The 12,918-nt window shown below is 46.0% G+C and overlaps 1 protein-coding gene across 15 annotated transcripts in view; it reads left to right on the top strand.

Moving 5' to 3' along the window:
- GRAMD1B (GRAM domain containing 1B) overlaps positions 1-12,918 on the top strand; it is a 274,683-nt gene that overhangs the window by 161,214 nt on the left and 100,551 nt on the right. For 2 of the 15 annotated variants that reach the window (XM_012495974.2, XM_012495973.2), the window contains exon 1: positions 10,389-10,934. The exons of 12 other annotated variants lie outside the window; for them this stretch is intronic. In XM_012495974.2, the coding sequence (XP_012351428.2) occupies positions 10,912-10,934 (23 nt within the window). In that variant the 5' untranslated portion in view covers positions 10,389-10,911. Of the gene's footprint in view, positions 1-10,388; positions 10,935-12,918 lie in introns of those variants that run through there. One more of the 15 variants, XM_030829755.1, reaches the window with a different exon arrangement.

The following is a 12,918-nucleotide window of genomic DNA, read 5'->3' as shown; positions in this document are numbered from 1 at the left end:
GGACAGTGAGGAGTTTCCTTTATTCATACTGGCTCTGAAGAGCCCGTGAGATATCTAGGTGAAGTTGTTCAGGAACAATGAGAAATTTGTGTCTGAGTTTAGGGAGTGGTACTGGTTGAGCATCCCAGATCTGAAAATCTGAAATTAGAAATGCTTCCAAACCTGAAACGTATTGAGTGCCAACATGCCATTCAAAGGCAATACTCATTAGAGCATTTCAGACTTCAGATTTGACTATGTATCCTGCAAATATTCCAAAATCCAAAAAAAATCAGATGCCCTATCACAGCAGTTGAGAGGCAGAGGCTCTCCTCATAGGGTGAGGTCTTAGAACGGAGAGCCTTCTTCATAGGGGAGTCTGAACTTCTGGATTTTGTGGAGAGATTGAAAAAAATTGGCGGACCAGCACAGAATTACCAGTTATTTATTTTACCTATGAAAGCTAGCAACTAAACTAAAATATAGAACTACCACCACTATGTATATGTATAATTAAAGAATATTTAAACACGAAATTTAAAAGGTCATGCTGTCAATATATTCAAACTTTTTTTTTTTTTTTTTTTTTTTTTTTTGAGGCAGAGTCTTGCTCTGTCTCCCAGGCTGGAGTGCAGTAGCATGATCTCAGCTCATTGCAACCTCTGCCTCCAGGGCTCCAGCAATCCTCCTGCCTCAGCCTCCTATGTAGCTGGGACCACAGGTGGGCAACACCACGCCCAGCTAATTTTTGTATTTTTAGTAGAGATGAGGGTTTCACCATATTGCCCAGTCTAGTCTCAAATGCCTGAGCTCAAGTGATCTGCCCACCTCGGCCTCCCAAAGTGCCAGGATTACAGGTGTGAGCCCCTGCACCCAGCCAACATATTTAACCTTTTGGTGTTTACCACATTGTCCTAATTTTTCTCAGTTCATTACCAATCCATGTAAAAACCCCATCATGGTACACGCCAGCACACAAGTGCCACTGGATCATCAAAGGTAGCTAGTGGCTTAGTGCATGGAAGAGCATTTACTGAATAGCGCTGGTCACAAAATGGATGGAAGCTGAACCCTTTGGTTTACTCATGATATGTCAGTCTCATGTCTGTTGTGATGTTGAGAGAAGGTAGTGGGTATCTGTGCCTGAAACAACTTAAAGCTTCCCCTGCCCTAACCTTAGGGCGCTGTTGAGAAAATGTCCCGGTGACTGGAAATGAAACTGTCTAAAATCGAACTCATTAGATGCTCCATCCAAGTAAACCTGTATTTATTGGCAGTGATAGTAGCAATATGTTCCGAAGGCACTATTTCTGGACACCTCTCATGCAAATAGGAAGCTCTTGTCTCCACAAAGGATGATGACAAATATTGAATCCTTTTTCTGGCTCTTTTATGTTAAGACCAGACTAATCAAGAAATATCACGGACAGACTTAACGTAAGTCCGCTGAGACTATTCACCATTACTTGTCTGTTAATTAAAAAAAAAATTGGCATAATGATTACAAACCTATGTTCGTTTTGGAAGACAGAGATAATATGTCCTTCTGATTAGATACGCGTCTCTTAGAGACTTATTGCCTTATATTTTAAGTTAGTATTATTTAATATAGTTTAATGTCCATCTTTTATCTTCCTTGTTGGATTATTAACTTGAGATCAAGGAGAACTCTGGATCTAACTTTGAAATATCATTGTGACTTGCTTGGGTCATGAACATATTAGATGCTCCATAAGTATGGTACTGTTTTTGAGACGGAGTCTCACTCTGTCACCCAGGCTGGAGAGCAATGGCACGATCTTGGCTCACTGCACCCTCCACCTTCTGGGCTCAAGCAATTCTCCTGCCTCAGCCTCCCGAGTAGCTGGGATTACAGGTGCCCACCACCACGTCCAGCTAATTTTTGTGTTTTTAGTAGAGACGGGGTTTCACCATGTTGGCCAGGCTGGTTTCAAACTCCTGACCTCAAATGATCCACCTGTCTCAGCCTCCCAAAGTGCTGGGATTACAGGCATGAGCCACTGCACCCAGCTGTAAGTACAGTTCTTATTGAAAAAATAAACAGCTGATTGACCTAACAGAAAGAGCACAAAACAATGCAAAAATATGCCCAACAAAATAGGAAAAATTGGAAAATTTGTTGACATAAAGGAGAAAAAGTAGATTAGGAGCAGGAAGTGGAGCCTGTGGTTCCTGTAGTGCGTAGTGGTGGTTCTGTGGACACGGGTTGGGAATAATCATAGCAGTGGTGAAAATGTATTGAGCACTTACTTGCTCTTAGTGTCATCCGCTCCTCGTAGCAACCTAATGGGTGCTTGTCATCCTCACCTTTTTAATGGATGAAGGAGCTGAGGCTTAGAGAAATGGAGTAAGTTGCTCAAGGTCACAGAGCTGTTAAGTATAGATTTGAACTCAAGGCTAATTCTAGAATCCCGGTGCTAAACCGCAATACACACCACTGGGGGTGGTGTCAGTCCCTGTTCAATGAAGAATGCGGTTTTTCTGCACTTGTCCTATCATCGAGCAATTTCTCTGCCAACAATAAATAGATTCTTATTGTGTCCTTGGGCAGACGACTTTCACTTTTAAAATGAGTTAATGCTCAATTCATCTGTATTTTTAAAAATGGTAATACTGATATGTGATTTAGTGGAAGAAGCAGAAATCCCCATTTGGTGGGAGGACAACAGGAAGCAGCTGGCTGTGGGTGTATGGGTGCCCCCTCCCGGAGAGAACCTGAGTTTATAAGCACCCTCCTGGGTCCCTAGCACCATCAGTCACCCTGAATTTCTCCTGAGGATAAACCAGGAGGAGCCATGGGGGTGATTAGAAATCTGCCTTCTTTCTTCCATCTGGCAGGAGAGATGTTTTCTTTTGTTACGTGTGTAATTAGGATGATGAGTGACTTCAGGCGGCTGCCCCTCTCCTGGTTGTGGGGTTTCTCTGAGGTGTGTGCATCTTTCTGACAGCAGGGCTCTTACCTCCTTGAGGCCACCATTAAGTGCAGCAGCAGAAGGGGTCTCGTGATCTGGGACACGGGGATGAGCAAGTGTGCAGAGAAACCAACACTAGTCAGGCAGTCAGGCATTCAGGAAGTGGGAGGAAGATTTTGGAGGTGAAGGGGAAAGTGGGATAGAGGGGGAATCCTCTTGGGATTTCCATTGCCAGACAGAGCTCTTGTCTCCTCATCAAGACAAAGTCTCCTTGGAGAAGGGATATCGATGGCTGCTTAAACAGGGGGAAGACAGAGAGCTTAGTTGGGTGTTGCACTGAGTTCAGTGAGGGAGGTGATCCCAATGTGTGGCCTGGCTAAGGAGTTTCCTTACCCCGAGTTGCATGAGGGGGCTTGTGATTCTCAGGTATGGTGTTTTTACCTTTTACTTTTTCCTCTTTTTACCAATTACAACCTTATAGAGCGGCTAGCAATGGCAGTACTAACAGGAAGATAACTAGACCTCACTGAGCCTGTGTGTCTTGTGTTAAGTGTAGTTTAGCACTTCACTGGGCTGCCGTGAGAATCACTGGGCATGAGGTCTGTGCAACCACTTTAGATTCTAGAGTGATCAGAGGATCAGAGCCATCCACGGAAGCCCTGGCTGCCTCAGTCTTGCTTCCTCCCCTTCCTAGGGGCAGAACGAAGCTGAGTGGAATTTGGCTTTGATATTGCTCATCCTGTTTATTGCCTGAAGAAATATTCTGGATTAGCAGATTGTGAACGAGGGGCAAAGAAGCCTGGCGGGAGGTGATTCTATTCATTTTATTTTTTAACTCCAGTGCCTTCAGTAAATCCAGGAGATCATAGGAGCAGAATGAAGCGTTCTTGAAGAAAACAGCTCCGCTTTGCTCTGCCCCCAAGCCTGCCACCCTTTGCCAGCCCTCTGGCCGGGTGCCTGCCCTGCACAGCGCTGTTTTACCCAGACGGTGGGCCTGGAGGGCAGGGGTGTGCATAAGGGTACCAAGGATAGGAAGGGAGGGGCTGGCTTTGGAGGCTCCAAGCTGAGAGCTGACACAGATGAACAGGCTAGAAGGCGAGGCCAATGCCTGCAGCCCACACTGTCACCCCAGAGCCAGTGACTAATAGTGGCAGAGGGTGGGGAGAGGAGAGTGCCAAGGGAGGGAGAGGACAGGGAAGTGGTGGGGAGCACCTGATCAGGGTGCAGCCCTGGCCATCTGCTGGTCAGCTCACACAGGCTCTCTATTGAGTGCAGTTTGGAAGCGGATTTTGGCTGGAGGACTAGAAAGAGGCTTGTTGTGGAAATGGAGTGTTTAGGAGGCTGCTCCTCCCCCACTGCTCCTCTCTCACTTGCTTCCTGACCTCCAAAATGCTCCTTAAATATAACACTCTCAATGCCTGATGACTCCCCTGCCTGAGCTTGGAGCTTTGATTCCCCAACGTGTGACTGCAGCACTGCTCTGCCCCAGATTCCCAGCAACTAGAGGCATGCAGCTATGCCCCGGTACTGCAGCACTGCTGCGCTCCTGCTCCTGGAGCAAAGAGGGGCACGTAGGGAGAGCAGCACAGGCTTGAGCTGGAAGGAGAGCCTCAGGGATCCTGTCATTTATTTTCTGCTCCAGATAGGGAGCCAGAGGCTTGGAGTGGCTTACCCAAGGTCATGGGATTCTGGTGGTGGAAAGAGCTCCAGATGAGGAGGTGGGAGGCAGGAGGGCTGAATGCTCCCTTGGCTTCTGCCACTCAGTGGCGGAAGCCTGAGACAGGACCTAATATTGTGGCATTTGAGTTCACAGCTTCCAGGTTCCCCTTGGCCGGATGGCCCTGGGTGTCTGCAGGCAAGGTCAACAGCAGCATGCTCTGGTGACCTCTTACCATTCTAGTCCCCATTTATGGATGAGGCAAGAAACACCAATCATGTTTTTGTTGGATTAGGAAAGGAATTGTACCAGGGTAGGCGAGACTTTAAGACTCATAGGAGACCAACGGAAAGTCAAAGCAGCTGAAATCAAAAGGAAAAAGCTGAACTGTTTCCAGCCTCCATTCTAAACCCAGTAAAGTTCAGAAGAAACCGTGGTAACAAGAGACTTGGAGTAATACAAATCAAACCAACTTCATGTTCATTAAATTAGTAGACTCAGAAAGGCCAATTTTTGTGAAAGTATAGTTGTAAAAATGCAGGTAACACAAAATATTGTCTAGACCCCTGTGCCCCGCCCCCTCTTTATCAAGCCTGTTTATAAAAACCCAAAAGGGATTGGTGTTCAGTTGTTTTCTAAATACTCTGTTTATTTTTAAATTGTTTGCATTGAATAGTTAGCTAATACAAAATAATATATAGGGGGGTGCGATGGCTCACACCCGTAATCCTAGCACTTTGGGAGACCAAGGCAGGTGGATTGCTTGAACCCAGGAGTTCAAGCACAGCCTGGGCAACATAGCGAAACCCCATCTCTACAAAAAATAAAAATAAAAAAAAAATTAGTTGGGCATGGTGGTGCGTGTCTGCAATCCCAGCTATTCAGGAAGCTGAGGTGGGAGAATCACTGGAGCCCAGGAGGTGGAGGCTGCAGTGAGCCGTTATCATGCTACTGCACTCCAGCCTGGGCAACAGAGTGAGACCCTGTCAAAAAAAAAAAAAGAAAGAAAGAAAAAAGAAAATAAATAATATTTATAAAATATATAAAATATATGTAAAGTATAAAGAACAAATGACAATTGCAGGAGTACCTCTCACCTGTTCTGCCCCATTGCATGTGACTGATTGATGCATTTTCAATGCTGTGTACTGTTCCACCTTAAGAAAATAACACAAGGCATGTATCCTTTCTGTTGATAGACATTTGTTTTCAGAGTTTTTGTTTTGCTTTTGCTGTTACATGGAGTGCTATTTAAAGTTTTTCGTGTATGCCTCTGAATGTGAGTTGCTTCCATTATTGGAGTAGAACTGTTAGGTGTTAGAGTATGCAATCATCCAACTTTATTACATAATACCACATAATTTTCTTAGGGAGTTGAACCAGTATATACTCCCACTAGCTCCTTTCCAACACTTGATATTATTTGACTTTTTAATTTTTGTCAATGGGATGAGTATGAGATGACATCTCACCAGAGTTCCAATTTCTATTTTCCTGAGTACTAATGGATTGAGCTCCTTTTTATATAGTTTATTGCTTTCTTTTCTGAAAATGCTAACTCAAATCATTTGTCTATTTTTAGAATTATCTTTCTTTTTCTCATTGGTTTGTAGGGATTTTTAATAAATTCTGCGAACAATTCCTTTCTCAAGCAATATATGTTGCATATATTTTCTGTTAGAACAGCCTTGTCTTTTCTCTCTATGATCTCTTTGGATGATCAGAAGTTTTTAACTTTGCTATGGCTGAATCTATCATTTTTTTCCTTTATGGGCATTGTTTTTGGGTCAGTTGTTTAGGAAACTCTCAGGGTACAATCAGTGTAAGAGTCGGTTTGTGATTATGATTTATCAGAGGAGATTATTCTTCCTCCTTTGTTCGACATCAGGGTTTAGGACAGGCAATTTTCCTTTTAGTTCCTGGGCAGCATTTGTACATTTCTTTCAAGTTTATCTTTACAGTGAGAGTGTAGTCCACTGGGACCCACTGTATGAGGTAGTTGCCTCTTGATTCTCTCACCACTTGTGGGCTTTGGGAATTATCTCTAGTGTGCTCTGGGAGGCCATGAAAACTGAAGCCCAGTTTCACTATTTTCTGCCATCACTAAATTTTTGACCTTTAAATATTTCTTACTTTTTTGATAGCTCATCAAGCACTTTAAAATAATTTATTTTTTTTTCCTATTTTATCTGTGTATATGCCATATTGCCAGACATGGAAGTCTTTGCAGTCTAGTTTCCTTTAAACAATTCTTATCCTTCCTGAAATGCAAATGTCAGGAAGCAGCCAGATTGCAGGGAGTCAGGCAGAAGCAGGAGAATCTGTGTATTCATTCCTAGAGGTTATGTTAGTGCTTGCGATTTATTGGCCAGGAACTTTTCAAACCATGGAGACTGCTTTCCGTGAGAAGATAAAAAGAAGGAAGTTAGATGAGGAACATTTTTCCGTCTCACTTGGTCTTAATCTTTACCTCAGAAAGCACTTCAATGTCTCTTCAAAGCTATGTTTGAATCACCTTTTGAGATTTTCTTTTTCTTTTCTTTTTTTTTTTTTGACGGTCTTGCTCTGTTGCCCAGGCTGGAGTGCAGTGGCGTGATCTCGACTCACTGCAACCTCCGCCTCCCAGGTTCCAGTGATTCTCCTGCCACAGCCTCCCAAGTCTTTGGGATTATAGGCGTGCCCTACCACGGGGGGCTAATTTTTGTATTTTTAATAGAGACGGGCTTTCACCATGTTGGCAAGGCTGGTTTCGAACTCCTAACCTCAGGTGATCCACCCGTCTCGGCCTCCCAAAGTGCTGGGATTACAGGTATGAGCCACCATGCCCAGCCGAGATTTTCTTTATGGACCACAGAAATGGAATCTGTCTCCAGCGCCCTGTGAGAAGCTCTGTTTCAGAAACAAGAAAGAGCCAAGGGGAATTTGAGGCAGATGATGATCACTCAACCCATTGGGCTCTCCTGTTCTTCCTTCTCTTTTGGGTTCCTCACATCACACACAGACACTCAAGCCAGCCAACTCATTGGTAATAGAAGAGATTTAGTCTTGATTTAGTCTCTTTTTTACCTGTTACCTGGATTCTTTTTCTCCTGAGAACATGTAAGCTTTTGTAAACCAGCTTGTCTGATAGAGAAGGAGATTTTTTATAAACATACATAGTGAATAAGAGAATAGGTTTTTGAGCTGGGCACACCTGCATTCAAATTCCAGGCTTGCAGCTTGCTAGCTGTTTGACATTAGGCAAATTAAGGCACTACAGTTAGGCTGGGTGCGGTGGCTCACGCTTGTAATCCCAATACTTTGGGAGGCCGAGGTGGGTGGATCATCTGAGGTCAGGAGTTCAAGACCAGCCTGGTCAACATGGTGAAACCCCATCTCTACTAAAAATACAAAAATTAGCCAGGCATTGTGATGCATGCCTGTAATCCCAGCTACTCAGGAGACTGAGGCAGGAGAATCACTTGAACCCGGCCGGCAGAGGTTGCAATGAGCTAAGATTACGCCACTGCACTCCAGCCTGGGCGACAGAGTGAGACTCCGTCTCAAAAAAATAAATAAATAAATAAGACACTACAGTTAGTCTTCAGTGGCATTATCTGAAAAATCATGAGGTACTGCCTTATAACATGGATGTGAAGATTAAGTCAGAGAATGCATGCAAAATGCTTAGCTTGATGCCTGACATAACTAACCCTCAATATACTCTTATTAATAGTTGAGAACAAGTTGACTTTTTGGATTTTTGTTTTTGTGGTTAAAAAAAAAAACAGCTAGAGCAAAAGCCAAAAAATTTTACAGTTACAGTAATACGTTTCTAATACAATACTTGGAAATCTTTGATCCAGGTTTTCTGTGTTACTTGTGATCAGAGCAATTGATGGGCCAGGATGAGAATACAGTATTCACATGTACCTGGAGTACTCTCAGTGACATTTGCCTCGGGGCTGGATCACATGACCTGGTATTTCCATTGAGTGAATTATCTAGGTCATAAAGGACAACTCTTTGTACTTGTGGAATCTGTTGCATCCCTTCACTATCTGTGCTGAAAGTATGGCCTGGGTACAGGCTCCAGGAGCTTTAAAAACATAACTTCGGATGTGTTCAGAAGTCCTGGCAGCATTTGGGTTTGTCTGGCATGGGCCTGTGGATAGATCAATTCCACAGCAAAGGCTGCTTTGGGGACATCTTTCTGAAAACTCAGTATACCTTATTTTTTTCTTTCTTTCATTTTTTGCTAGTGGAATCAGGTCACAAAAGGTTAGTATACCTTAAAGAGTGTTTCCTCTGGACCACGTGGACATTGGAGAGATAACATGGTGTTTTAGTTCGGTTTGAGTAAGGTCACTTAAACGCTTGCTTATAGTACCCCTACAATACCCAAGGCCTCCTCCTCAGTGGGCATATAGAGATTGCTGAACGCCACACAGTTCTTGTCTCCATGGTGCTTATCCTCTAAAAAGAACAAAGCAGATAATAAGTCATTACAAGTATGACGACTGTTACCAACGAGGGTCTGCACTCCAGTTTTTCTTTTTATTTTATTTTATTTGAGACAGAGTCTCACTCTGTCTCCCAGGCTGGATTGCCATGGTGGGATCTGGGCTCACTGCAACCTCTATCTCTCTGGTTCAAGCGATTGTCCTGCCTCAGCCCCCCGAGTAACTGGGATTACAAGCACATGCCACCACACCCAGCTAAATTTTGTATTTTTAGTAGAGACGAGGTTTTGCCATGTTGGCCAGGCTGGTCTCAAACTCCTGACCTCAAGGGATCCGCCACCTTGGGCTCCCAAAGTGCTGGGATTACAGGCATGAGCCACTGTGCTTGGCCAAAGGAGAAATGATCGGTTTTTCTCACTTTAGAGGGTCAAGTATAGATGATGTTCATACGACATGAGGATGTCTGCAGATTGTTTTACGGGCAAATTTTAGAGTAAAGGCTTATTATGGTTCGATTGTTTTGGAGCAAGTTTCTGGATAAAGCTTTATTATCATGGTTCAGTTGAAGGTTGCTATTTCATAATTAATCTCTTTGTTCGTTGTCACCCATCCGCATTACTGACCCAGATAGTAATGTAGGGAAAGATAGAAAGGGATCATATAGCCAGGGAAATTGTTGGTGCTGGAACTCCCAGGCCCCAGCCTGGAGGATCTGATTTAGGAGGAGCCTCTTCCCCATTCTCAGTGAATTGTTATGTTCCAGCTAGAGTTGAAAATCCTGGTCCTGCCTTACTGGGTGCTGTGGCTGGTCTGCGTCTTCTTGGAGCCCAGGATTGGTGATCATGTTGCCTAAATCCTAAACCAGGCCTTTGTGGTCACCTTAAAAGGATCCCTCGCCCCAGGTGACAATGTGCTGCCCTGCTACCAGAAGTTGCTGCCTCACCCTGCGTCCCAGAAGTCACGGCAATTTCCCCAGCAGGAGGAGAGAACTGTGCATTCTGTGTGCAGCACACTGCCTGGGAGCACGCAGCCCTGCTTGCCCCGCCTTGCGGGGTGAGGATTCTATTTAAGGTGGTCTTGTGCGCCTAGATGTCCCAGGCACTCACCACAGGGCCTCTGAGGTCTGCTTGGATTCCAGAGGTGTGCAGAGGACCTAGGGTCCAGGTTCCCCTCCCCCTCAGGGGTGGGGCATTTTAAACCCTGAGTGGATGCTGATAGAAGTGCTCATCTTCAGATATTTCTGCCCCCTCCTCTTCCTTCCTGGCACCACATTCCTCAAGCACCCTCTCCCTGATACTCTGTCCCATCCTGGGACTAAACATGTGCTGTGTCTTTAAATGGGCGGAAGTGGCTGGCAGTGCTTTGCTTGGGTACTGCATTGATTAGGAGATTATATGGAGCTGCGGGAGCTGCTGCCTGGGGGAAGAGAGGTGCAGGTTCTGCTAGGTTTGTGCTCTCCTCCCAGGCTCTCCTTGGCTTCCTTCCCCAAAGCAGCTCAGAGCTGGTATGAGGTGAGGGTGGGGGGCAGCCGGCCAGCCTGGCTGTTGACGGCAACTCCAGGGCTTGTTTCGCGCAGCCTTGCCAGCATTACCCATCCTCATCAGAAACTGGCAGCGGCAGCCACAGCTCGGGCAGGCGGCTCCAGCCCCAGGCTGGATTTGCAGAATCTGTCTTTCGCCTCCAAGCCTGGCTTTCAGCTGGGAGAGGGGGAAGAAGGGGCAGTGGCAGCAGTTCTTCTGGCTCTTTCTCCCTTTCTCTCTTTCTCTTTCTGTGTTCAAGTCACATTACATGGGATTCTGTTCTTTTGGGACTTCGTCATCTTTTCCAATATGTCCTGGGACCTCCGGAGCTGTAACGGGGATGCTAAGGACACGGTCAGTGGATTATCGTGACTGTACTAATGAAAGGATTCAAGCTCTCCTGGTAAGTAGAGGAGGGATAGGGTGCCTTCCTCTTCTGCCTTTCTTCAGCCCTGTGCTCCCTCCAGCACCCTCAAGAGGTCTCCTTCATTGATGCCATCTCACCAGGCATCAAGGGGTTAAGATGTGGGGACTAGGCACTTTAAAAGTTGGGGTACTCTCCCTGGCTCCCCTAGCTTCTGCACTGCTGCAGTATTTTCCTTACCTTCTTCGAGGGCAGGGGTTTTGTGGAAGTTGGGGGGCAGTGGAGAGAATCAAACTGCAGCTAAAACGTTCTCCAACTCCGAGTACGTGAGGAGTGGTGCGCACAGAGGGAACTTTGTAATAAAGAAGCATCCCTTCCCTTTGGCGAGGTGTCGTGCGTCTGCATCAGGCTGGGGGTGCAGTTGTACTCTTCCTTAGCCCTGACCAACACGTGATTTTGGGGGGAGTGCGGGGGCCTTTCTCACGTCAGCTGCTTAGGGCAGGCAGTCCCTAGGGGCATCCCTCTGAGGGGCCGGGCTCCATCTTCTAGGATGCCTGGTGTCCAAAGGCTAGTGGACCACCACCTACCCCAACACAAGCACTCACCTTCGGCCTTTGCAAGTGCCTCTTCCTGGGCTTAATTTTGGGACATTAAAGGCACCTCTCGCTTGGGGTGTGGGAGTAGCTGTATTCTAGCTACAGAAGTAGTCAGAATATTTTTACCTTCCATTTAAAAAATAAAACCTTTACCTCTCCCTCTTTTTTGACCCAATAAGGAGATTGCATGGGGAGGTGAATTGGCTTTTTATCTGGTGTAGAAACTGCAGATTTTGCTTGGAAAACTTTGCCATACCAGTGATCCGGTACCCCTGCAGGGTGGCATGTGCAGCTGCCTGAGGCCTCCTTCAGAGGAGAAAGGCTCCTTGGACTGGGGAGGGAGCTTTCTCCCTGAAGAGGGTGGAGGGTGGGAGGAGGAGGATGAGCTTGGGAGAGCTCCCAGCAAGGATGAGTCCTGCCTTCATTGCGGCTGGCTGTCCACACATGGGGTGGGGTGGTGGCAGGTCACATCTCTGAGTGAAAGGTTGATTTTCAGAGTCAGGGATGGGTGTTGAGCGGTTTAAGGCATGGGGTCCTAACCTGGCTCTGGGCCACATTTGGCCTTCCAGGCACCCCTACCCTAGATTAAACCCTGACAGAATGTCTAGTCCAGCCCTCCTCCTCTAGGGAAGAGGGTCCTTTAGTGGGTCTTGAAAAGGCACTTTGCAGAAGGCAAAGGGAGGTGCTTAGTTTCTGCAAGTGTAACTCTCAAGGACTGCGAGGCCCCAAGAGGTGATGAACATCAGTTATTCCCCAGCCAGGAGTTTCTTTTCCCCAAGCTTTGCTATCCCTCTCTCTTACGTTTAGTCCTTGCTTTCTTGGGGTCTGGTACCCCATTCTTTCTGGGTGGGAGGCTATTAGCAGTGTTTATTGTCACTGGGAGTTCCAGGTCCAGACCAGCAGCTAAAGCTCTTCTTTATTCCTCAGTAGAGCCATGCTCGGTCTGTAGCTTGGATGAGGCCTCCAAGAAAAGCCCAGATGCTGCAGGGACACTGGGCTCTTCATCAGAAACCTCTCCACATCCTTCCGTGCCCCTGCTGTCAGCACACCCAGCTTGGGGCTGAGGGGTAGCTTGGCTGTCATTCAGGATGAGACATCACTTTAACAGAATGCTCTCAGCTCAGCCTGGGTTGGTCCTCAGGGGATGTGCAGAGATGTTTGCCTTTAAAAATCTGCCTTGAGCATCTCTTGATGCATTTCAACAAGGAGAGCAGTGTTAATCTGGGAACTGTAATTGGGATAATTTTGTCTTCTTCAGCCAAATAAAATTTTACAAGGATGGGAAAATTTTGTCATTTATCTCTGCCTTGATACTGTTAGATCCTGTGACCCATTGTCTCATTAAGTACAGGTCCATTTTGGTCCAGGGGCCAAACCTTGTAGTTGTGGATGAAATGCGGCTCCCTTTGGCAGTATCCCAACTGGTA

The sequence above is a fragment of the Nomascus leucogenys genome, chromosome 15 (assembly GCF_006542625.1).
Source record: "Nomascus leucogenys isolate Asia chromosome 15, Asia_NLE_v1, whole genome shotgun sequence".
Taxonomy (NCBI): Eukaryota; Metazoa; Chordata; class Mammalia; order Primates; family Hylobatidae; genus Nomascus; species Nomascus leucogenys.
The sequence above is the reverse complement of the archived record's forward strand: the minus strand, read 5'-3'. Positions and strand labels throughout refer to the sequence as shown.